The sequence below is a fragment of the Chamaea fasciata genome, unplaced genomic scaffold (genome assembly GCF_029207755.1).
Source record: "Chamaea fasciata isolate MVZ Bird 193981 ecotype frontalis unplaced genomic scaffold, bChaFas1.0.hap1 SCAF_13, whole genome shotgun sequence".
In the NCBI taxonomy this organism is placed as follows: domain Eukaryota; kingdom Metazoa; phylum Chordata; class Aves; order Passeriformes; family Sylviidae; genus Chamaea; species Chamaea fasciata.
In genome coordinates, this window is record NW_027094098.1 from 13,910,161 (window position 1) to 13,933,450 (window position 23,290).

The window sequence follows — 23,290 nt, forward strand, 5'->3', positions numbered from 1 at the left end:
GTCAGGGGGTGGGTATGGAGTTAATTGCCTCAAGGAAAGGCTAAAAGCAATTAGGAGTGCAAGTGATTGCTAGCTGAGGTTGGAAGTGGCAAGTTGCTACCTGCTTGGCTTTTGGAGAGGGCCAGTAGTTTTTAGGAGATGTTTTATCATCTGTAAGTCCTGTCTTCAAGCATCAGATGAAGTAATTTGGTTGTGGCTGGTGCCCTGCAACATGACAGGGAGTACAGATACCTTGTGAACCTGCCGGACAGCCTCAGCTTGATGGGGCAGGATAGTGGGGTCTCAATCTGCATTTCTGGAAGTTTTGTAAAAATAAATCAAAAAATAAGTGGAACCTCCCAGGTCCCACACTGCCCCTGCTGAGAGTACTTGCAGAGATGGTGTATGTGCCACCAGACACCAGAGATCCATCCATCCCTCCTCCTCTGCTGGGCCAGTTGTGAACTTCTGGGGTTTGCAAGGGCTCTTCCCTTGCTGGTGCTTTGAGTGCCCTTTCCAGGAGAGAGAATGTGCAGTGGGAGGTGTGAGCCAGGCTGGTGTGGGGAGCCCAGCAGCCCAAAAACCAGGCGTCTGCAAACCTGGCCTTCACCAGGAAGGTAAATGAGATTCAAGAGGTTCACCTGGGGCACCTTAGCAATGTTCTGCTGGCTGGAGATCTTTCTGTTAACACTGTTAAATTCTTTTCTGGAAAAATTGCAAAGAAAAATACACTGGTTTGCAGTTAGTCCTTCAAATATGAGTGCTCCTGGACAGTCAGGGGAGCCCATGGGCAGCTCTTGAGTTTAACAAATGCTGGGACTTCAGTTCTCTGGTCCATCTTAGCCTGATTTGCACTGATGAGAACTAGGGCATTTTCATAAAATTTGGTCCTCTGCCTGTAGCCATATCTAAAAGGTTTTACAGGTCAGCTGCCAAGATTAGGTTATCTTTTGTGGAATTGAAAATTTGTTTGGGGAAGTCTGGACAATTCCATTTGGAGGCACTTTGCTGCTCAGCAGGTGATGAGGAGGGGAAAAATTTGTGCGCATAGCCTGAAGACACTGAATTTCTGATCTTAACTGCTGCTTGAAGTTCTTACCTTGCTACCAAAACCACAACTACTTGACTATTGCATGAGTAACCTTCCAATATGCGTGCACTGATTTATTTTTTCCCCCTTGACACTCAGGCCATCTCTGACAATTCTTATGACCTCTCTTGACCTGCTGTATTTTTCTCCTTGGTCTCTGAAGCAAGTGATGTCTACGAGATTTTGCTGTCTGAGGTCCTTCCTTCTCCCCACAGATTTTGAACTTCATTTACTTGTCTTTGGCTGGGGGTAAACACTGTGTCACTGTGGGTTTTGTGAACCCAGCTGGCTGGGCTGAGCAGAGGCCTCTTGGTGCCTTCAGAGGTTCACCCTAGAGCTGACAAATTAAAGTGGGGGCGAAGGGAAAGAGGCATTAGTAATTCCTGAGTTCAGGAGAAGTTCAGCCAGAGCTTCCTCCAGTAACTGTCAGTTTCCTTCTCATCCCCCTTGATATATTTAGTTGTAGTGATGGAAGTTCAAATATGAATGCAATTACAAGATAATTTTGTGGATCATCATTCCTAGGAGTGCTGCAGTCATTACAGGCTGAAATAATATAAGAAGAAACATAATAGCAAAGAGAGAGTGGAGTGAGCAAAAAAGAAAATAAGTTTTCTGCTGAGTTTTGGAAGGAAACAGAGCTAATGAGTTGGAGCTCATCTAGATGGCAACAGCAGGCGTTACTTCTCCTAACAAGAGGTGATGTATGTCTGGAAAATAAAAGTGAATTAAAAAGTTGCCTGATTAGTGATATGGGGGTAGAAAGGGCTAGGAGTAGACTGAAGCAACTAAGGTATCACAGATTTGCATGTACTTCATTTTATTCACTGACTGATACCGGGCAGTTCATAAAAGCAGGCTGCTACATCTGTTTAATCCCTAGCTGTCTTTATTTTTAAAATAGTATTTGGGTTGAGCAGTTTTGTTCCTGTTGCTGCAACAAAGTGGCCAGGGAAGGAGAATAAAGGTGGCAGCAGAGGGTTTGCCTCAGCCTGGAGACCAGCACCAGGGTGTGCCAAGATTTTGGACCACTGGTGTGCCCACCCTGACCCCATGCCCTTCTGGAAGATAGTCCACAGCATCAAACCAGAGGCGTGTGCATTTTATGGGCTCATTTATCCTTTGCCCTGTCAAACCCAGAGCACGGAGTCGCCTTGAGGTGGCTGCAGCCTTTTGCAACTCCTTTGCCCTTTTTTTTTTTTTTTTTTTTTGTGAATCCTGGTTGAGCAGGCTAAGAGAGCCAGGAGCTGTGTAATTAGTGGGAGCAGGTCCCCGTGTTTGCACGGGGCAGTTGTTAGCAAGGCTATTTCAGGCTGAGCTCACCAGAATCTGCCCTCGCGCTGTGCCAGACGGAGCCGTCGGGGAAAATGGGCACAGGTGGGCTGCTTAGTGAGATGGAAAATAATTAGGAGAGCATTAGTTTTAGGTTGAAATAAATGGATTGTCCAGCTGTAGCTGCTGTAGACAGGAAGCTGAATGTTAATTAGATGCCACCAGTAATTATGGTGATTATGTATTTTTTGAGTGGCTGTTGGGAATAGTTCAATTCACTTCCACAGGGTAATGTGAATGACGTTTCTAATCAGTTTTACGAAGGGAAAAGGTACTTTTTTGATTTTTTTTTTTACAATGGCAATTGTAGTAAAAGCTACTAGAGGATGCAAAAAAATGTAAATTGTTTGATAAAACTGCTCAGAAAAAATGATTGTTCATTAAAGTAAGAGAAAATGCTTTGTGTTTGCTGCAAGATATACATCCTACTTTTCTATGCAGAAAAATTAGACCTGGCGGAGATGGGACTTAAACCTGTTTTTCCATCTCATGGTGCGTTTTCTTAACTGTGAGACAAGCAGACCTCTTGAAAATAACTCTGAATTTATTTTGCTGGCTTTCAGGCCTGTTTGATGCTTCTCTCACCTTCTTGCACAGATAAAGGTGATGCCAGTATAATTAATTGAAGCAGTGATTTTGTAAGAGACTATTACTTATATTACTTGCCAAGGGCCAATTTTAATATTTAGATCAGAAAACTAATTTTACAGGCTTGTCCATGCATGGGGCCTCTCTGAAACAGTTGCTCCATACATATTTATGTAGGCATTGTGATAAATCAAGTGCCCACATGCGAATCTGTTCAGCAATATCTGTTGTGCTCTATATTCAATTTTTCTTTCAGTTTTTTCTTTCAGTTGTAGATCAAGCCTCTCACTTATACCCACTAGTTAAGATGTGAACACATTAACATGCCACCCACTGTGTCTGATAACCTAACTAACACCTGTGATCTCAGACAGCCTCAGCTCAAATTCACTCTTAGCATTATTTGTCAAGATTATTTGTAGACTAGATTTGCATAAATTGCCAACAAGCATGTACTGAACACCCAGACTTTTGTGGAATACTTTACTGGAAATGACTGGTGTGGGAGAATATTGTCCTCCATGTAATCCAGGTGCTGCTTCTGGGGGGGTTGTCATTTCAAGAAATAATAACAAATACTTGAATCTTACACACACAAAATGTGCAAAAGCCCAAGGACAGTGAGCTGCTTTGCACAGAAAGCCTCTGCTGGTTGGACAAGAACAGTCTTCTGCGATCCACAGAGAAGGTCAGCCTAAAGCACTTGTGTGGCTGCCTAACGTGAAACTTAAAAAATGCACCATTCGCCTTCGTTCACAGGGGAAATACAGTACCTCAGCCCCTGACCTTCCTGAAGCAGAAGTTTGGAAGAGCCTTGCTGGTGGTGATTCAGGTAAGACATTGCCTGGTGTTTGCATTGGCCATATTACTTTCTGTTAGGGGCATGACTGATTTTTCTGAGCAATACAAGGTACCCTGATGACACACAGTAGTCAGCATATCTCAGACAGAACTGAAGATGTCCCCAGCGCAGCACCCTACACTTGCACTTTTGGGGACATCAGTTGGAGAGGTGTAACCTTTCACCACATGGCCCAAGCCTCGCTTTCCTTTAGCTTTGTTCTCCATGTGGAGTTTCTTTGGTGGTCCCTGGTTGTGTTACAAGGGACCACCTACTTCTTTGGGTGTGACTAGAAGTCTGTCCATTACAGAGCTGAGTGCAGGTGTCCTGCAGCATGAGATGGGCACATACAGACATCTCCTCTCCCCTGTACCCTGGCACAGGGGCACGTCTGTGGCATGGTGTGCCCTTCCCAGAAGCAGCTGTGTTTTGTTCCCATAATGGATGCAGTTTTGTAGGGGGGAAGGATTTGCACGTCCCTTGGAGCTGGAGCAGTGGGTGGGTTGATTGCTGGAGCAGCAGGGTGCCCCATATCTGGGAAGAAGCCTTGGGCTAACAGCTGGCTGAAAGCTTTTGGTGGTTTGGATGCATCTGGGAGCATATGATTTGCCAAGGGGAAGGCTCCTGTCTTCTCTGCGCACACAACAGCATGTGCTTTCCTTAATTGCTTCCATCTAGGAAAGTTGATAGCTTCTTTGGTTGAACCATGTTTAATGAAAAATAGGTAGCTAGATGGATGTTTTGCTCTTGCATCTTAAATCCACTGATAATTGGAACTTATGGAAGCAGTAATGTACTTCCTTTTCATTTTTCCCTGACCAGTGAATCAATTGAAATACATTTGCATCCTTTTATCCATAGTACTTTAGTTTGGGGAATACAGAGACCCTGCCTATGTTTTCTTGTGTGCTTGGGCCACTGTGCAAATGGGAAGGTTGGGCTGGCATTCATTTACCTGCTGCTTACACAGCCTGTGCTCTCTTCCAGATTCATCCCGAAGGATCTACTGCTGTTTAATGGGAATTCATCAAAACACACCGTGTCACTTCACGAGGAGCGTAGGACAGCCTGGGACTCTCGTTCCTCTCCTTTGCGGAGGAAGAGTTGACAATTTTAAATGGACACACCACAAGACACACCACAAGTAGCATAGTCGAGGTGGAGGAAGACTGGGAGCTCTGGCAGGTTCTGAACCTTTGAAGAATCAGACCCCAAGGATGTTGATTGTGTTTATAAGAGTGATTGCTTTGCCATTTTCTCCTTGAGGACCTGGCTGAGCATCCAAAGGGGTGACAGATGTTGTCACCTCCACTGAGGCAGGCCGGCTCATGCCACCAGATCTGTTTTGTCACTATGAGCTCCTCTGTGTGCTGTGCCATCACCAGCACTTGTAGGAACAATAGGAGATTTTGCTGCTCCTGTGCCTGGCATCCTGTTTTCCTTCTTTGTCCTTTACTCTCCTCCTGTACTTGGACACAGGAATAGAAGGCACGCTTTCTCAGGAAAGCGTGCTTTGCTTCAGCCCTGATGTGTTGGTGCTTCCCTCCTCTGTCCTCGCTGTGCCTGGCACAGCTAAGGCTCTGCTTGCTGACAGGGAGGTGGCAGCTCATTGACAGTGCCACCACTAGGGTGACTGGCCATAACACAGTTTGTGTCTTTGCAGCTTTCTAAGGAGGTCTGTCAGCCTGAGGGTTCATTTGCACGAACACCATAGGTGAGAAATCTAACACTCTGTTGGGCCATGTTTATTTTAAATCTCAGGGCTGCTGAGTGCTCTGTCAGCCAAGGCAGTCCCCAACCCTTGGGAACACCAGGGCTCTCCAGGCTGGGGATCATGGGAGCTCTCCTGATTTGCCTGGGAGCACCACGGTGCTTCTTGGCAGCCCAAGCAATGGCAAAATTGTTTTTTCTATCTTCTTGTCTTAAACAGTGAAGCAGGTTTAGTGGTGGGGGGGACAGAGTAACGCAGCTCAGGGAAGAGCTGTCTTCCCAGAGGGCTCTCATGGCACACACAAGGGATTTTTAACCCTGGGGTCCCACTGGTCTTCTGGTCAGGGTGTCTCAGGCTTGCACAGGAAGCAGTAGTTTGCTGTGTGGCTGGTCCATCCTTGCTGTGGAGTGGGAGAAAGGGTGAGCATTTTTTTTTTACACACTTTTAAACTGGTGCTCTGTTTCTCTCACTCCTGTGTTGATGGACACTGCTGTTGTCTATCCCAAGGATGGGTCCAGGAGCAGGCTGACTGAAGGCTGGAATGCTGTACCCTGTCTCTGGCTGTAGTAGGCAGGGTGGTGGTTCTCCCAGGAGGGAAAACACCGCAGATGAACCAGCCTCCCATGGCTCCCACATGGACCTTGTAGTGCAGTGAGTGTGCTGATGTGCTCTGTGCTCATCTGTGTGTGTCAGTCCCAGCACAGGGAGAGACTCCTCCCAGGCAAGAGAGATGACTCTGGAGTTGGTCCAGGTGAATGCAGAGCCCTGGCACTGGGTCCCTCCTGGCGTGGGCACCTTCCTCTGGGACACCACTTTGGAAATGTGTTATTTCCCGTCTTTTCCTTGCCAGCTCTCAGCAGTTTCTGTGCGTGCCCACCAGAGAGCAACCCCAGCACAGGGTTGTTGTCTCCAGAGAGACAGATTGTAGGGCTGAGTGTGAGGTCAAATCCATCTTCCCTCACCCCTTCCAGCCCTATCACCTCATTCCAAACCTGAGCTGAGCAGTGAGTTTAGGCCCTCTCTGTCCTGGGCAAGAGGAGTATCCCACAGGGAAGGGAGGACATGCTGAAGGAGAGAGGCAGGAGACCCTGGCTGTGTCTTCTACAGCAAATCCAGTGCCATCTCCAGGAATGGACCATGCCATGAATTAGCAAGGGACATCAATTCAGGGTGCACAGGAAACAAGTAAGGGTTCAGATAGACCTTAACTATTTGGATGTAACTTTTTGCAGTTTCCTGTATGTGCATAGACACATTGTACTTATCTTGGAGATGCACAGAATAATTTAATCTGGCAAAGACCTTTAAGATCCTGGAGCCCAACAGACATCTCAGTGGGTACCACTGATGCTTGAACAGGTAGCTGGTGTCTTGGTGGGGCTTTGTATGTGAGGCTTTGTCCCAGTGTTTGGGGAAGGAGCAAACCTGTGTTTTTCATGTATCCTCAGGCTTTGTGAGTGTCATCTCAACCTCGGGGCTGGCAGGAAGTCCCAGGGTAGGCAGTCACAGCCGGGCTTGGAGGTGGAGTCTGTAACATCAAATACCTTAATTCAGCTGCCTGGGTCAGGAGGCAGAGATGGGCAGGATTGGCCTTTCCTGAGACAGACACAGCACAAGAGACTGAATCTCCTGCTGGAAGGAGCTGTCCTTCCCCTCTGTGCTTCCTTTGAGCAGTAAGAGCAGCATTCACAGGCCAGTGCCAAGGTCTGTGGCAGTGCTGAGCTGCAGCCCCAGTGCCTGCAGAAATGGGCTTTGAAAGAAAGCTGAGGGAAGAAACAACTCCTTGCTATTTTTATCCTTGCACCAGCCCCTGGGGATTTCGATTGACAGGATTAGTTATGAAGCCAATATTATGAGTTTAACTATGAGTGAAATAACACAACTTCTGTGGGAAGCAGAGTAAAAGAGGCAATTATGCAGTAGTTTAATAACAGCACGCTGCTGGTTGGGTAGCTGAAAACTTACAGTTGACAGTAATTAGATTTTTTCATTCTTCCTGTTAAATAGCTGTAAAAATTATAACAGAAAATAATCCGATTCTCTTTTATTTCGTGCTGTTTTCATCATCCAGTCAGTATCCATTTGGCCTTCTGATTGTTCTTTATGTGGTTTTAGGATCTAGTATTTAAGACATGCAGAAATGGGATGATGTTTTAAAATGCAGAAAGCACTAGGAATGAGGGAATGGCAGTAACAGTCTTCTGAGCATGAGGAATCCAGGGGATGCTTGAATGGACAGTGAGGGCTTTCCAAATTGACTAACTCTGAAAAACAGGTGGACTTCTAACCACAGGAGTTATTCCAAATCATTTAAAATTACAGTTAAAAATGAGATGTTAGGAATTAAATCCCCATTTGCCTGTCTGTTAGTATAATGTGCCAGGTGTAGATAAGCAGGAGGGATGGAGGGAGGTGCTGTGGCACATCAGTCTGCACTTGCTGCCTTCATCTCCCTGCTGGGATGGGAGTCCATGCTGTGATGTGATTCTGGGCTTCACTCCCACCTTGGGCTCCATGCTGGGATGGCAGTGTGAGTAGTGGAGGTGTTTGTTGGCTGGCAAAGGGCTGGACTGCGACAAAAATCTGTGAGGTCCCTCAGATCTGCAGGGCATCTTCTCTTTCCAGTCTTTGCTGCTCTTCCACAGCCCTGCAGTGCTGGGATTTGTGCCCTGCGATGCTGGGGCTGTACAGGGATCTCATGTCCCTGTTGTTCACATCCCAAGTGATGCTGCCTTGTCTGCTGCCCTCCTTTCAAGCACTGTCCTTTTTTTTTTTTTTTTCCTCCTCTGTGTCTAGACAGCAGCAAGTTTTCTCTTATGGCATAAAAATGTGAATTACTTTAGAAATACACTGTTGTTAAACTTGCAGGGTGAAAGTTAATGAGCCAACAAATGTGTGGCATTTGGCTGCTTATGATCATAGCTTGAAAGTGCAGCACAGCACAAAGGGAAGAACTCTCAGGTTTTCTTTCACCACTGAAAGCTCAGGATGGGATATTTGCTTGGAGATTAAAAGTATTCTTCCTTTGGCTCTCCTTTACCTTGTAATGTAAAAGGTCCAGGCATGATAAATGGTATTCTGGTTGTGATGTTGTGCAGGTAATTTAATGTGAGATGGTGTTTTGCAGCTCTGGTGCCTGTTGGGATCTCTGACACGCAATAAACACGTTCTGTGGCAGCGACCTCATAGCACAGCACGTCTCGGATTTCATTGCTTTTACTCTGTCGTGGCAGGAGCATCACAGTTCAACTTCACCCACGTGTTTCAGCTTTAAAGCACTGTGGAGGTGCCCGGAGCTGATAGCAGGGCAAAGGCCACCTCCAGGTTTGCCTCTACCCCATTTGGTTGTTCCGCTAGTCGAAGAAATGCGCCGTGCTTTTGGCAGATGCAAATGCTCCAGATGGTACTGGGAAAAGTGCAAATGAAAGATTTGATTTCGGCCCTTCCTCACTTTAATAAAATCCTGTTCATCTCTTTGGTAGAGCCTTTTTTTATTAGGGGCTTTTAGAAATGTATCCCCTCTCTTTTTTTTTTTTTTCTTACCCCTACCTCTGAGCCTGTGACTTTCAGCTCATCCCTGTGTCACTGGGAGTTGTTCTGCTGGTTTTTCAGTCTGCCATCCAAAGCGGGTACCTTCCAGCATGTTTTTCTGGTGCTAATCTTTATAAAGTGGATATAATCCATTAATCACAGTGTCTGACTTTCTGTGTTGGGGCTGTTGCCAGGTTTAAGCCAGGTGGACGAGGTAGTGAGAAGTGCATGGGGTCTTGACATGCACTGGTGAAGTGCAAACTTTTAGTGTGTGCTGAAACAAATATTCCCTCGTGTTCTGGGTTCCTGCTGGCCCTTGTGTGAGGGACAGGGGCAGCTCAAAACAGCTGGTGCTGCTCTTGAGCTGTGTCTGCTGCCCTATAGGCAGCATCATTCTTCTGCAAAGCACTGGAGGAAAAGCAAGAGGCTGGAAGGAGTCACCTTCTGGGGCTGGTCCAACCCGTGGGCCACTACCTGGACCTAATTTTGGCTTGGGGGGATGAGGGAGAGGAGAGCTGTCATCTCCCCCTTCAGTTCCATCTGGAATGGCATGTGTGCTCCCGGGTGTGTGCTGTGCTGATGCTCACGCAGTGCCCGAGTCACCACCCTGTATTAGCTCATTCCAGCACATTTCCTTGTTACAAAATTAGATCCATTTTGCAAATTGCTGCTGCACTAGTAATTGAATTGAAGGGGTATTTTCGTTAGTTTTCTTTCTCTTCTTCTTCCCCCCCCACCTTTTTTTTTTTTCACTGGAGTAAATCAGGAATAAGTCAACAGAATCAAGCCCTTAGTGCTTTCAGCAACATGCTCATTTAAATTGGATGCAAGAGGGTGTCTGTGTTTACATTTGGCCTGCCAAGAATCTCTGTTTCAGAAACTGGCTTACATAATATGTCAAAATTGGTTTACTCATTAGCATTGCAAACTGCGTGAAACAAGCCGCAGATTGATAAACTCGCAGCAATATTTGCATCCGGATCTGAGTGGCACAGGGGGAGGGGAAGTTCATTAGGAAACGTTCCATTTCCACAAGAAAAACAAATGGTTTCCAGTTTTAGATCTCAGATTTTGTTAATTTTCCGTCTTCCCAAATTTAAATAAAGATTGAGAGGGAAATGTGAAAATCTCTGTTGGCAAACAGGCAGCCTATCTTAATATACCACCTGTACTCGTGGGCTGTTTACAGCAGTGGCTCCAGGTAGCTGATTATCCTCTCCCAGCTGGGGCCCCAGCCCTTCTGCCAGACTCCAGCCTTCTTGGAGACTGCTGCCTTGATTGGTGCTTTCTCTGCAGCACAGGTGGGGTGGACACTTTATTATTATTAATTGACTTTTCCAAAGGTGGAGTGGCCACCGATGCAGTAGCATGGTCCAAAGGGCTTTTGGTGGTGCTGCCTGTTCCTGGCATTAGCTGGGCATGGCAAGGGAGCAATCCAGCCTTGGGCAGAGCTGAGGACCCTGATGTGGAAAAGCTCCAGCTCAGGTGCTCCATGACTAGACTGATGAAACTTCATCTCCACAGTGCTGTGTGTGATTTTAGGGGTGTCTGTAAAACTGCACACACCCAGAGGAGCAGACATGAACAAGGGTTCTGGGGTAATGTGAACAAGCATGTTAAGAATAAAGCAATGGAGCAATAAAAGGGTCTAAGGGTAGTTGGTGCCTTTGGGCTTCTGCTGTGTGGGTGTTGGATATTCCATGGTGGGTTGGGGGATGGTGGGAAGAGACAGCAAAGAGTGGTGGGGAGCCAGATATTAGGAAAAGTTTCTTCACTGAAAGGGTAGCCAACATTGGAGTAGGCTGCCCAGAGAGGTGATGGAACCTCTGTCCCTGGAGGTGTTCAAACAATGTGTGTGTGCTGCTCAGGGATGTGGTTTAGTGGTGGAGGTGGCAGTGCTGCATTAATTCAGACTCAGTGATCTTAGGGGTCTTTTTCCAACTTTTGTGATTCTGAGCTGTCCTCATGCAGGTGCCTCCCCTGAGTCCTGCTGTATCCGGGATTAAGTCTGTCCCCAGGCTGCTGCCTGTCCTGTTGCTGGTGTCACTGCATCCCTTTCAGCAACACTGGCCAGGAACCTTTCACAAAGTTGATGCAAATCTGTTAGATGTATACTGCTTTTCAGTAGTACCTAAAGTATTTTGGGGCTTCAATCCCAGAAAGTTTTTTAGTTTGCTTTGAAACTTCCACTCAAAAATCAGAGGGAAAAGCTCTGATAGAGCACAGAGACATGGCATAGCAGTGCTGGTGTTGGCAGCACCTCTTGTGCTTGGTGATGCTGAGTGCCCCATCCAGTATTTCAGATGAATTTTTGAAAAGGAATCTAATGAAGCTGGAGAAAGGACCAGGCTGCAGTGCTGCAGGGTCTGCTGCAGCCTGACAAATGTTTTGCCTTGTCAGCAAACACCGGCACATTCACTTTGAGCAGCATTAGAACTGATCCACAGCATTCGCAGTGTGTTACCTGTTAGGGAAAAAAAGCAGCCCTTGGTTTCTGTATCCTGTGGAGTGTGTTACAGTGTTGTTTGGAGGAGGTGTGTGACAGGACAGGTCCTCCTCTGCTGCAACCCACTGCGCTCTGGCTAAAGCTGCATCCCTACATCCCACACAGGTGCCCAAGCGCACACATATTTTAGAAGGCTGAGACGTGGCAAGTCTCAGCTGAGCAAAACTCTTTTAATAAATGTTTTTCAAAGTTTTCAGAAGACTCTAGTGAGTTTAAGTAAGCAGTTGTTAGCTGTGGGAAGGGAAAATAAATTTTCTCACTGGAAAATGAAATGAGAGGTGTTTGCATTTCACTCTCACACCTTGCAGCAAGAGGCTGGTCACCATGAGATACAGCGCATTTGAGTGCCAGCTGGAGAACTGAATGCAGTGAAGAAGGCCAGGAGCAGTGAGATGCATCAGCTGGGGAGCTGAGGCAAGCTGAGTATCCTCCTGCCATCCTCCACCAATGTGCACCCGCAGGCTGGAGAAGAGCTCCCAGGGCTGCGGGAGAGCCAGCATCACTCTTTGTGCTGATGCAGTGGGTGGTAAGTTTTGTGTGGTCCTTGGTCACCTTTGACCACGTGGAGCGTGAGCGTGACTGCAGAGTGCAGCTCCTGCCTGCATTTATAAGGCATCAAAGGGCTGCTCACCGTGCAGGGGGAGGAAAATGCTGCCCAGTTCTGCAGACCAGAGTCACTGTGGTGCTTAATCTTCGTGGCTGGGGCTCAGGCGGTGTGCAGGTAGCTGGTGAATGTTTTTGTCTATGTTAAAATGCACCACGCTGCAGAGCAGTGCTTCAGCCTGAGGAACTCTCTGAGCATCACAGCATTTCCTCATTACAGCATCCACCAGCATCAGGCTGTATCTGCTGGAAATGCAGGGCCACATCGACAGCAGTGACATCTGTCAGCCTGGCTGTGCAGCTCCTGCTTGTGGGAAAGGGGCCTGGAGTACTATGCTCATAAAGGGTTGTCAGAGCCTCCTCTGTGCCTGGATTGTGCTAGAAGTGCCAGCCTCCAACAGATAAACTGTATTATCAGATGAATTCAGCCTCCTTGCTTTTGTCTTCAGGATCTTCCCCGTGAATTCCAGCACTTATTGTAAATCCCAAGCCGCTGGGGAAAAGCAATTGTGCTCCAATTTTGCAGTGCAGAGAACTGTTGTCACCCCGCAGGTGTATCCGTATGCCAGCATGTAACTTCTGTCTCCTAATAAAAGAGAAATCTGCCTTGTGTCACATGTATTTGTAAATGTTTGATGCTGTGGGTAGAACAGAGGGTAAAACAGTGATCAGCTCAGCGCTGATCAATAAACAACACAGTATGGTTTAGTCTTGGTTGCACTGAGTGGTGTTGGGGCACGGGTAAGTGCAGAGCAGACGCCTTTCCGAGAGGGGTCCATGGATCTGTTCCTGCTCTTACCGTGCTGATGTCCCAAACACAGAGCAGAGATGTGGGACTGGCCTGAAACCCCTCTTGTGAGGAAGTTTGCTGTGACAAGGTGTGGGGTTTATGTCTGTGTGTAGCTGCTGGGGGGACCAAATGTGGCACCTTCCTGAAGAAGAGGTGTTTGCCTGCCACCGATGTGTCCAGCTCACAAACAGGTGCCTGAGCTCATCCCCTGGTACATCCTCCTCCTCCCAACACACATGCTGCACAGCAGAGGTTTTGTTTGGGTGGATTAATAACACAAAAATTTTCCCTCTTGGTGCAAGGCAACCCATGGATTTCCCACTGGTTTTCTCTGATACACAAAAAGCTTTTGTCCAAAAGCTCAAATTCCAAGAGGACACTTTGGAGGTTTGGTGCTGTGCAAGCACAGGGTGAGCTCAGCACACATGGAGGTATGGGAGACTCGAGAAGTCTTTTCCCCTTTCTGGATGGGCTCCTTGCTGCAGCTGCAGGGCAGCTGTCTGAGGTGCAGTGAAAAGCATCTCCAAATGTAACAGAGTCCAAACAGCCCCCAAACCCCACAATGAAGAAGCACTGCTCCAATGACAGTTTGGAGGATCTTCAAGCTTTTTTCAACTTCAGCCCAAAATCGTGAGCTGATTCTTTTCTATGGAGCACACACGAGGGCCAAAGCAATGCTGCATTAGCAGTGGGTGGGAAGGGGCTGCATCTCCCAGCCCACCATGGTGGTACCTGCACCGCAACAAAGCAATCAGCCCCTCGCCGAGGGGAAACAGTTTCTCCACTCAGGCTGTGTGTAGTCAGTGTAATAATATGAGCATTTTGCCATCCCTCTGCAAACAAGTCTGAGGCTGCTGCCTGATTGGTATATCATCTCACTTTCTCTCAGCATTGATTTTCTTGCTCTCCTTATTTGCTTCATAAAAAGCGAGGCAAGAAGCTGATGCTCGCTTGCTCCCTCTCTCTCCCTCCCTCTCTCTCTCTCTCTCCTGTGAGAAGCTTTTGGGAGCCTTTATTTTTAGTATGAGACAAACCTTGCTTTATTTCAGGAGACGCAAGTTGGATTATAAATCCTTTTGTAAATGTGTATGGTGATATTTGCTCCGGTAAGTTATATGCATCTCTATTTATTTGTGTAACTGTACTGGCTGGGGGAGAAGTGGGGTTTTTCAGGAATCGTGAAGCTCACAAAATTGTGTTTAGTCTTGGTTTCTTTGTAGTCTCATGCTGAGCCAAACTGTTCTGTGATTTTTAGATACGTTGAAATATTTTCAGTTTGTATTTGGCTTTGCAGAGAGGGATGCTTGCTTTGAAAACTTGTTTTGCACTTCATTTTACTGCAGAAATATGGACAATGATGATTAAAGGGAAAAGGAATTCTTATTTATTGTGTTCCTTCTGGCATTTTAAATCAAAAGTGCCTCCAAAATAATGCTGCAATGTTTGATAGAAAAAAAATCAGTGAGAGCTATTTAATATTGATCAAACTGGAGTATGAAATCTGACTGCCTGTTACCTTAGATCAATCTAAAGTATGACAGCTTGACAGCAACATGCTCCTCATCAAAATATGTTAATGAAATAAAGAAAACCTTTAATTAAGAAAATAGCTTACTTTTCAGAGTGTAACATCATTAGTACAGGTCAATGGACTGTTGCTCTTACTTTCTGCTCCCTGCCTATGCTTTTACAGCTCAGCAGCCTCATTCCTCAGCCCTCTTGGTTAACTTGGAGAGCTCCTTGTTACCTGTGAATAACAGCGAGGTGCAGTTATTTCTCTCTTCCCATCATAGCTCCTGGTGAGCTTTCCAGGCAGCACAAGTCAGGGACTGTAATAGTAGGCTGAGGAAAACAAGATCTATAGCTTTAATACTTTCAGACTACCTAATACTTGAGTTTACAGCATTATATTGGTTAATTTATTGACACTTTAATTCTCTCATACTTGAACCGTATCCGTGGGAGTCAATAGCTTTGGTGTTCCAGAAGTCTTTAAGAACTCCAGCTGTAGCACAAGTTGGAGCTGCTATGAGAACATGTTTGAGTATGTATCTCCTCAGAAAATCAACAGATTAAACCTAGAATAGTCTGCTATTCTCATGATACCAGGGTATGCTAATAGATATATGAAGTGTACTTTAATAAGATGTTAGAAGGAGATGTTAGATGTTAAACTGTAACTGAGTTTATTAAACCCACAGGAGAAGGTAAGGATGTTGTGTAAGCCCAAGCTAAACTCTTCTAAAATCTGAGAGAAATTTCAGATTGGCAATAACTGCTTAGTCATTTTAAGATGCTTTTGGACAGCTTTAATTACCCATTCCCCCCCCCCCCTTTTTTTTAATTTTTATTTTTATGTAATAGTTCATGTGCCTTCTCACCTGCTTGAAGAGCAGCTGATGGGAATATTTGGTGGTGTGCCCCTCAGGAGGCTCATGGGCTCTGCTGGGTCTGTGCCCTGGCTGGGCTGAGCATCAGCTCAGCTGGTGCACAGCACCCCATAGGCAGCCAGGGCATTCCACAGGCAAGCCCATGTGCTTTGTTCCTGAAAATGTAGTTAATAGGCACTTGGTTCAGAGGCTTTCTGGTGTTTGCGTGATTGCTGTTTCATAAGGACCATATATATTTAGAGCAGCTGCATAGCTTGAATGCGTGTGCTTGGCACAGAAGACGTGGTGCACAAAATGTGCCCTGTGCCACCATGTTAGAGAACAAGGTACATAACAATAATTGCCTTTTTCACAGTCCTTTAGCTCCTCAGGTGTGGAGGGTTTGGGTGTCTGAGCAATGCACATCTCACACACTTTCTAAGCATAATGCTGCTTGCCTGAGGACTGCATGGGGCATTTCTAACTGTGCTCACCCCTGGTATCTGGCTCAGTGCAGTTCTTGGGGTGAGCAGGGTGATGGTCAGAGAGCATGTTTGGGTGACCCAGGAGGGGAGGGGGCTGAAAAAGCACAGTTCCTGCTCCTACCCTGCAAAACCAAAGGCCTGGTTTTTCTGTGCCACATAACTCCTCATAGCAGGGGTGCCAGACTGCCCTGAAACCAGGTTGTGGTTTATTAAGGAAGGCAGTTGATCTCATCCTAATAGCTCTGAAGCAGGAAAAGTGGCTTGAAATGGCTGGTTTGACTGCAGGCAGGGGCAAGTCTCATCCCTGTCCCTGAGGGCAGGTTGCCAGCGGCCAAGGGACTTAAGGCACAAAGTAAAAATGTGGTTAAGTGTATTGCTGCAAGACTTTCTCTTGGTGGAGGAGCTTTTGACTGAGCAAAAATGATCCCATGAGCCCTACGTCTCTACAGGGTATGGCTGACACAAGCTCAGGGGGACAGGCAAGCTTGCCCTGCTCATCATGTCATACATACAGTAGTCTTCATGGGATTTTGTCTCTGTCCTTTTGCCCATCCTCATGCTGCAACGTGTGGTGATCCTTCCTCTCCAGCTACTTGGTGGTAGCAGGTCTGGGGCAGCTGCTCCCCAGCCCAGTACCACCAACCAGCACTCGGCTCTCAGACCTTGGAGCAGCCTCCATCACCTCCCCAGGAGTGAGATACCCACTCTGCAACATGACTTCAGGCTGATGTGCAAATTGAGCTTGGTGCAACTGCAGGGACAGGTTCACAGCATGGTGCTTTGCAAGCCTTGGGACTGAAAATTTGAGATTTGTGCCAGTGGGATGGAGGCATCACTGTCCCCTGCTAGGAGGTGCATCAGGGTTTGAAACATTATTTTAGGGGTGTTTGGATCCCAGGAGCTTCATTTCCTTTGAGATCTGTCTTCCTGGCTGCTCCTCTAACAGCCAAACAATTCTCAAACAATTCCTAGAGAAATTCCATAAACCCTTTAAAAAATTGATTTCTTAAATACCTGTCTCCTTCTGGACGTCTGATACTCTTTTTTTAGCCAAGTCCTTGAAAGATGTAATGAGTACTTTCCTCACCTCTGTTGATCCTGTTCAGATCAATAGAAACGCTACAGGGGGAAAGGTATTTGTATTGATATTGGGTAGCAGCTGCCTGTCAGTGCTGGTGATGGCAGGTGGTACTTTATTCTTCATATTACTCTTTATTAAGAATTCCTGTAGAATTATATGACCATTTTTTCCCAGGGAATTTTTCCGTGAAAGTAGCATGGTAGATGACAACCTAACCTGCAGTTTGGTTTTTCCTCGTTTTGCTTGTAGGCTCTCTTACCCTCAGCAAGCTGAGCACTAGTAGTTTCAAACATTGTGAATTTGACTCGTTTATGCATAGTGGGCTGGAGACTCAGCCCAGCTGGTCTGAGCAGAACAGTGGTCTCCAGGTCCCTCCTGAGCTTGAGGTACCACTGTGGGATGCAGGCATTTGGGAGATGTGCCATCGCTTGGGAACATTGCTGTTCAGTGCATCCCTGCTCCCTCATCCAGAGCCACTGTGGGCAGCCTGATGTGAGACGAAGAGATGAAGCTGCTGCCTGCCAGCGCTGCAGCCGTGTGTCCGTGCACGGGAGGCAGGCTTGCTGGAGAGCCCAGGGGACACGTGGTGGCACAGTGCCTGCCCTGAAGAAGGTGGAAGGGCCCATGGGTGTGTTGGGGCTGGGGACACACCCCCCTGTAAAACCAGGGAGCTTGCTCAACCTTTATTTCCTTCAGTGTCCAGTGTAGATGGAGGGTCTGGCTCTGCCTGTCCTTAGTGTGCAAATGTGACCAAAATGTTTCAAAGAGCCCTTGCACCTGCAGTGAAACTCTTTGGTAAATGAGCTCTGGGGCCAGAGACGTGACAGTACTGTGAAACTCTTCAGCAGTCCTCTCCTGTCATGTGCCATCTCTTATTTTGGAGAAAAAAAAAAAAAAAAAAGAAGAGCAAGGAAAGAAAAGAAGATGAGAAAGATGTGCTAAACCTGTCTGTAGAGACAGAGGAAGAGACAGGTGATCAGCATGGGGTATCTGCAGTGCTGTGCCTTCCCTCTTCTCTCCTTTCCAAACCGCTGTGTGTGTGTCAGGGCTGTCTGTCCATCTGTCCGTGCACAGGCTGGGTGGGTGGGGAGCCCTGTGCCACCTGAACAGCTCTGCAGTGGCTCATCTGTCACCGAAACTCCCCGGCGCCGTGGCAAAGCAAATATGCTGCAGCAGGCTGTAAAGCTGTAAACATATGGGCACTAACAACAGATTAAGTGAGTGATTTAGTCTAAGGGGCTTGGTAGATTACCATAAAATGTATCTTAATTAGAAAAGCAATCAAAGTTGCACAGAGTCAATGAGGATGAAACGTCTCTGTTGGCAACAGTGAGTGTTCTGTCCCCCATACCAGGGGATGTGGATGGCGATGGATGCAGCTCATGCCCACTTTGGGGGGTTTCCTGGGGTTTGCCCAATTCAGCCCTGAGTGCAGGCTGCCTTCATGCTGAATTATTTCCAATGAGACCATCCTGTGAGCTGCTCAGAATGAGTCTGATGGTGGACTCAGGTTCCTTTAAAAGCATTAACAAACCAGAAACTGCTGAAGCGAAGGAGGAGAGCATTTGCACATTTTCCTTAAAACTCTATATATCTAAGTGTTTGCCATGTATAGTACAGCTAGTCCCAGATAAAGGATTGGGGCTTCTAAGTGCTACCATAACACAAATAATTAATAAGTCTATCTCTCTCACTGTGTCCTTATCTTTTCAGTGAGCATGGCCATAATTAGCTTTCACCTGATTCTAAGTTTATAGCATGTTCAATTGCTTTTTCCATTCTGCTTGTGTTTTCTCTGCTTCCTTATTTTAGTGATCCTGGCTTTATTCCACAGGCGAGAGTCTACAGATTAAAAAAAAAAAAAAAAAGCTGGATATTCATCTCCAGCAGTGCAGATGTAAAGATTGCAATGGCCAGAAACATATTGATGCGTTATTGGTTTTGTACGAGTGTCTGTGTCTTTTCCGGGGTCTGGGAGGATTTGAAGTACATTGGGAAGTGGCACAGAAGATTAGCAGCAGCTGCTGGCAGCTGAGAGAAAGGGAAAGATGACTGATTGTCTCAGAATTAAGTATTTTGAACCGTGAAGGAAGTGGAGAATATTCAGGCAAGATTTTTGAAAAGTTTTTTCTCTTTGTGTTTGGAAGCAGATACGGGTACAGATTTCAGGGAACGTGAATTAAGGAGTGTGAACAAAAAGGAGACAGGCAAGAGGTGTGGAGCAGCACAGGAAGGGGGAGGATGTAGGGGAGCTTAACCTGTCCAGATGAAGTGTTTCAGAGCTAGTGAGATAAGGACAATGTTGTTAGCATTTCCTAAATATGTTGTGTTTAGGTGTTGCTTTTTATGATTTAAGTGTGGGAAGGAGAGCAATACCATCTCCAGGGACAGAGTATGAGAGGAGTGGCAGAAAAGAAGAGGAGAGGGAGGTTTTAATTTTAAAAAATGTTTCTTGCTCAAAATGTTCCCTGTGAATTCCCAGAGCTCAGCAAAGCAAATGTTCATTTATAGCCCATCATCTTAATTATTAAAAAATAAATTATTTTTACCATGTGGGCTGATATTTAGCCAGGAGCAAATTCTTATTCCAGCCTTTTGCACAGAGGTGGGTGTTGAGGTCAAAGCCAGCTCCAGTGGATTTTTCCATCCAAAACTGGTTTGAGACGAGGCAATGGGCCCCATGTTTGGAGACAGAGCCAGGGCAGGCGTGTGGGACAGCAGGTGACAGGCAGCAGATGACACCAGATAGTTACACTGGAGCCTAGGGAGCTGAGAGGAAGCGACTAATGGCCTCTGATGAGCATGGACGTGATAATAATGAGGTTAATGCCCTTTCATTCACCCAGAAACATCTTCAGGAATGTATAATCCCTGCTAGTCAATGGGCAATCATTAGGTCATAAATAATACAGCGTGATTGAAGGACAAGAGCCTTTCCTGTAATAATCATTTTCCGTCAGTGCTGACCCGGGGAGGGTTTGGTTGCAGCCCCCTCTCTGTGCCACACTGCGGGGATCCTGCTGTCAGAGCATTTTCTGGTCAGGAGCGCTCCAGCCTCTCAGTTCCACTGCGTGCATCTGTCACCAGAGCAGGAAAATTCTCCTCAGGAGCCCAGGTCCACGGAGTAGTGCTGGGAAAGGAGCTGAAGCTAATGGGAAGAACAAAGGCACAAATTGGGTGAGGAAGCAGTTCCAGGAGCCATCAGGGAATGTTGCCGAGGGACTGTGGTGCCTGGCGGTGATGCTGGGAGGGCTGGGAATGGGGCTGGGCTCCCTGGCTGGGAGAAGTGCCTTGTCCCAGCCCCAGCCCAGGGCAGATGTTGTGCACACTGTGTGCAAGGCTGCTTTTGCAAGCCAGGTTTGTGGTCCCTGCCATCCCGTGCTGCAGTGTGGTGCAGCCATGGTTGTGGTTGAGTCCCTGCGCCTGTATCAGCCAGCTGGGGTTTAAAGACATTAAGTTCAGGGGCACTTTCCCTTCACAAAGTGCTTCTCATGTGTGCATGTCACTCAGGCATAATGTAAATCCCTGTGATTATTAGAGGGAGTAAATCCTACTCAGTAATAACTTGGATCGTGCTCTGTATGCATTTATATTACATTATGGGCCATTTTAAGCCCAGATGCTTTTGAACCCACCAAGCAAAAGAGGGAAAGAGCAGCCATCCTACCTTTTTTATTTTATAATTAAATGTTTACACTTGTTACACAATAAATCCCATATAATCAGGCCATAAAGTCTGCACAAAACCTGTTGTTTCCTAGAGGGAGCAGAAACAGTAATATTTATGCATTAACCTGAGTGTTTGCTGGGTTGTTGCACATTGCCTGTTACTAAAATGAGAATTGACTTGACCTATTAGAAAAGCTCTTTTGTACCTCACCGTGGCTTTCCATGGTTTTGCCCATGGTGGTCACATGTGGTTGGTACCAAAGCAGCTCATGAGACAAGAGGAAGGGGACACAGACTGGGTGTGGCTGCTCTCCAGGGCCCTGAGCACCTGTGATGCTCTGGGCACTGTCACAGTGTGGATCCTGGTAGAGACTGCCACGGTTGTTTTGGGTTGGGTTTTTGTTGGTTTTGTTTTTTTTTTTTGCTGGAAGTGTAGGACTAGAAAAGCTCTCAGGCCCAAAAAGGAGCACATCTCTGCTGCAGTGACATATGTCACAGCATGAGTCATTCGGGGATTATAGGTACAAATCAAAACATGTCTGTCCAACTTGTGCTGCTGTGTCCTTAAATGAAGAGGGCACAAAGGGGAAGCTGTGGAGGCTGCAGGGGAAGAGCCATAACTTCCAGGCTGTTCTGCAGCCAGAGGGGGAAAGGGCTGCAGGCTGCACGTATGTCTGGGATACATCCCAAATGAAGCATGTGCACCCAGTAATTATCCCAGGGACTCCTAAGCCTGTTTGCAGCACCCATCGGTGCCTTTTGTTTCATGGAAGACACGTCACTCATGCGTCAATGTCCGTGTGCTGAAAACAATTTATACAAGAAATTTAAAAAACCTTCAGGTCCTTATAAATGCTTACCTCAAACCTTTGACTAATGGTTAGAGGTGCTGGGAGAGCTTGGCAGCTCTGCCCACCTTGTGTAAGTACCTTTGTACTCCAACAGCTTCTCACTGAGTCCGAGAGGAGATGCTCTGTATGTGTCTCTATTTTCTGCCTGTTAACTCTTCAGTCATGCAGCCAACCTTAGCATTAGCTTTCAACTTTGTGGCTGACCCATTAAATACTGGATGAAACAGCTTGCATTACATTTTGAACTTAATAAATAGGAAAGGCGTTACACAGATTCTGTCTATCCATCTGGAGAAACAGTGTTCTTTACCCCAACGAATGGCTGTCTTATCCTGTCATATACAGTTGGGCTTTATTCTGTTAAAATATAATGAGAAAAGACTACCATACCATTATTTGGTGGAGCTAAATGGGATTTTTGGAATAATCAATGGAAGATGAATGAAAAAGATAAAGGTTTTCTTCAAAGCAAAAGACAGAAAATTGTCTCCTTGGGATTAAAGTATTGTATAACCAAGTTATTATAAAATGATCTTTACTCACTAAAAATACCCCAATTTCATTTCCATAAATCTTTCCATTAAGAATCAAATCAAGTTGTTGGAGTTTTTTCATGAAAAAAAAGCACTAAGCATTAAATGAAGTGTTGTGCTTTAAACAGAGGATGCCGTGGGGTTCCTGCCTGCTCTGGGGTCAGGTCTTTCCATCCAGCTGGTGGCATCAAGGGCTGCTCTTTGTGCGTGCTCTAAAATGCCAGACAGAGGTTTACTGCTGTAGATGGCCTCATGAAGACCCCACAGCCCTGTCGTGGAGCAGATTGGTCTTCTCCAGGTGGATGACAGTGGCACATGTTGTTCTTCATGCCCAAACTTCAAGTTGCTCCCTCATCCCTGGGGTTTTCACTCCTCACAGACCAGGGCTGGGCTGGCACAGGAGCCTTTTTAGCAATGCTGCTGTTTATTTATAAGGTGGGGACACTAAATCCCAGCAATCAGTGAACTGTGGCTTTAGGGTTTGTTTCTCAGCAGGAGCAGAATATATTTCAGCTTTCTCCCTGTATAGCTGTTGAAGGAAAATGACTCCAGCTAGTTGTCACCCCACCCTGAACTGCGTCGGCTGCGATGCTATCCACCTCCAATTCATCAACCAGTCAAGTTGATATAATTAGGAATCCCAAAGTCAATAATCTGATAATCTCCAGTGCACAAAGGCTTGTATGTAGGAGAAGTGATTCCAGGAAGTCTGCAGCTCAGATTCGTGCAGGAAAAATGCCAGATTTTAAAAAAGAAACAGGCAGAGACCCAGAGGAGAGAGTGCTTCCTAATCCTTCACTGATGACATATTTTGGGCCATCAGTTCTGCAGTAAATGTTTCCCGTACAGTCATTTAGTGCCTTCGAACCTTCCCTTTACAGCCTTAATAATAATGTTCAATTACTGGTTCTGCCCTATAAATAAATAATCTCAGTTTAACGAGACGCTCTGCTGGGTGAGCAATGCCGGCTGCGGGGGGACGTCTCCGGAGCCCTCAGGGCAATGTGCTCACTCCACACATGCTCTTGGCCACGGTGGGAAATGTGAGGCAATGGAACATTTGGCAAAGGTTTTGCCGTCTCTCTGTTGTGGTGGTAGGAGAAAGGGAGGTCTCAGATCCAGAAATTATGCCAGAAAAACAGGTCTGCTTTTAAAACACTCCGAACATGTAAAATGACTAATAATAGTGCAGGCGTTTTGAATATTTCAGGTTGCTCTTTAAAAGTGTCAGGAGTTTCTATCGGCTTTCCAGTGTTAGGGCAGGAGTAGGGGACTGGGGGGACCTCTTTGGGAAAGCATCCAGCAGGTTCATTCCCATTTTCCTTCCTCAC

General features: G+C 46.4%; 1 protein-coding gene across 2 annotated transcripts in view; it reads left to right on the forward strand.

The window, feature by feature from the left end:
- Positions 1–23,290, forward strand: part of SYNPR (synaptoporin) — a 104,551-nt gene that overhangs the window by 45,984 nt on the left and 35,277 nt on the right. Inside the window, exon 1 of one of the 2 annotated variants that reach the window (XM_066195550.1) lies at positions 13,856–14,077. The exons of the other annotated variant lie outside the window; for it this stretch is intronic. Coding sequence (XP_066051647.1) covers positions 14,054–14,077 — 24 coding nt within the window. The 5' untranslated portion in view covers positions 13,856–14,053. Of the gene's footprint in view, positions 1–13,855; positions 14,078–23,290 lie in introns of those variants that run through there. 2 annotated transcript variants of the gene reach the window in all.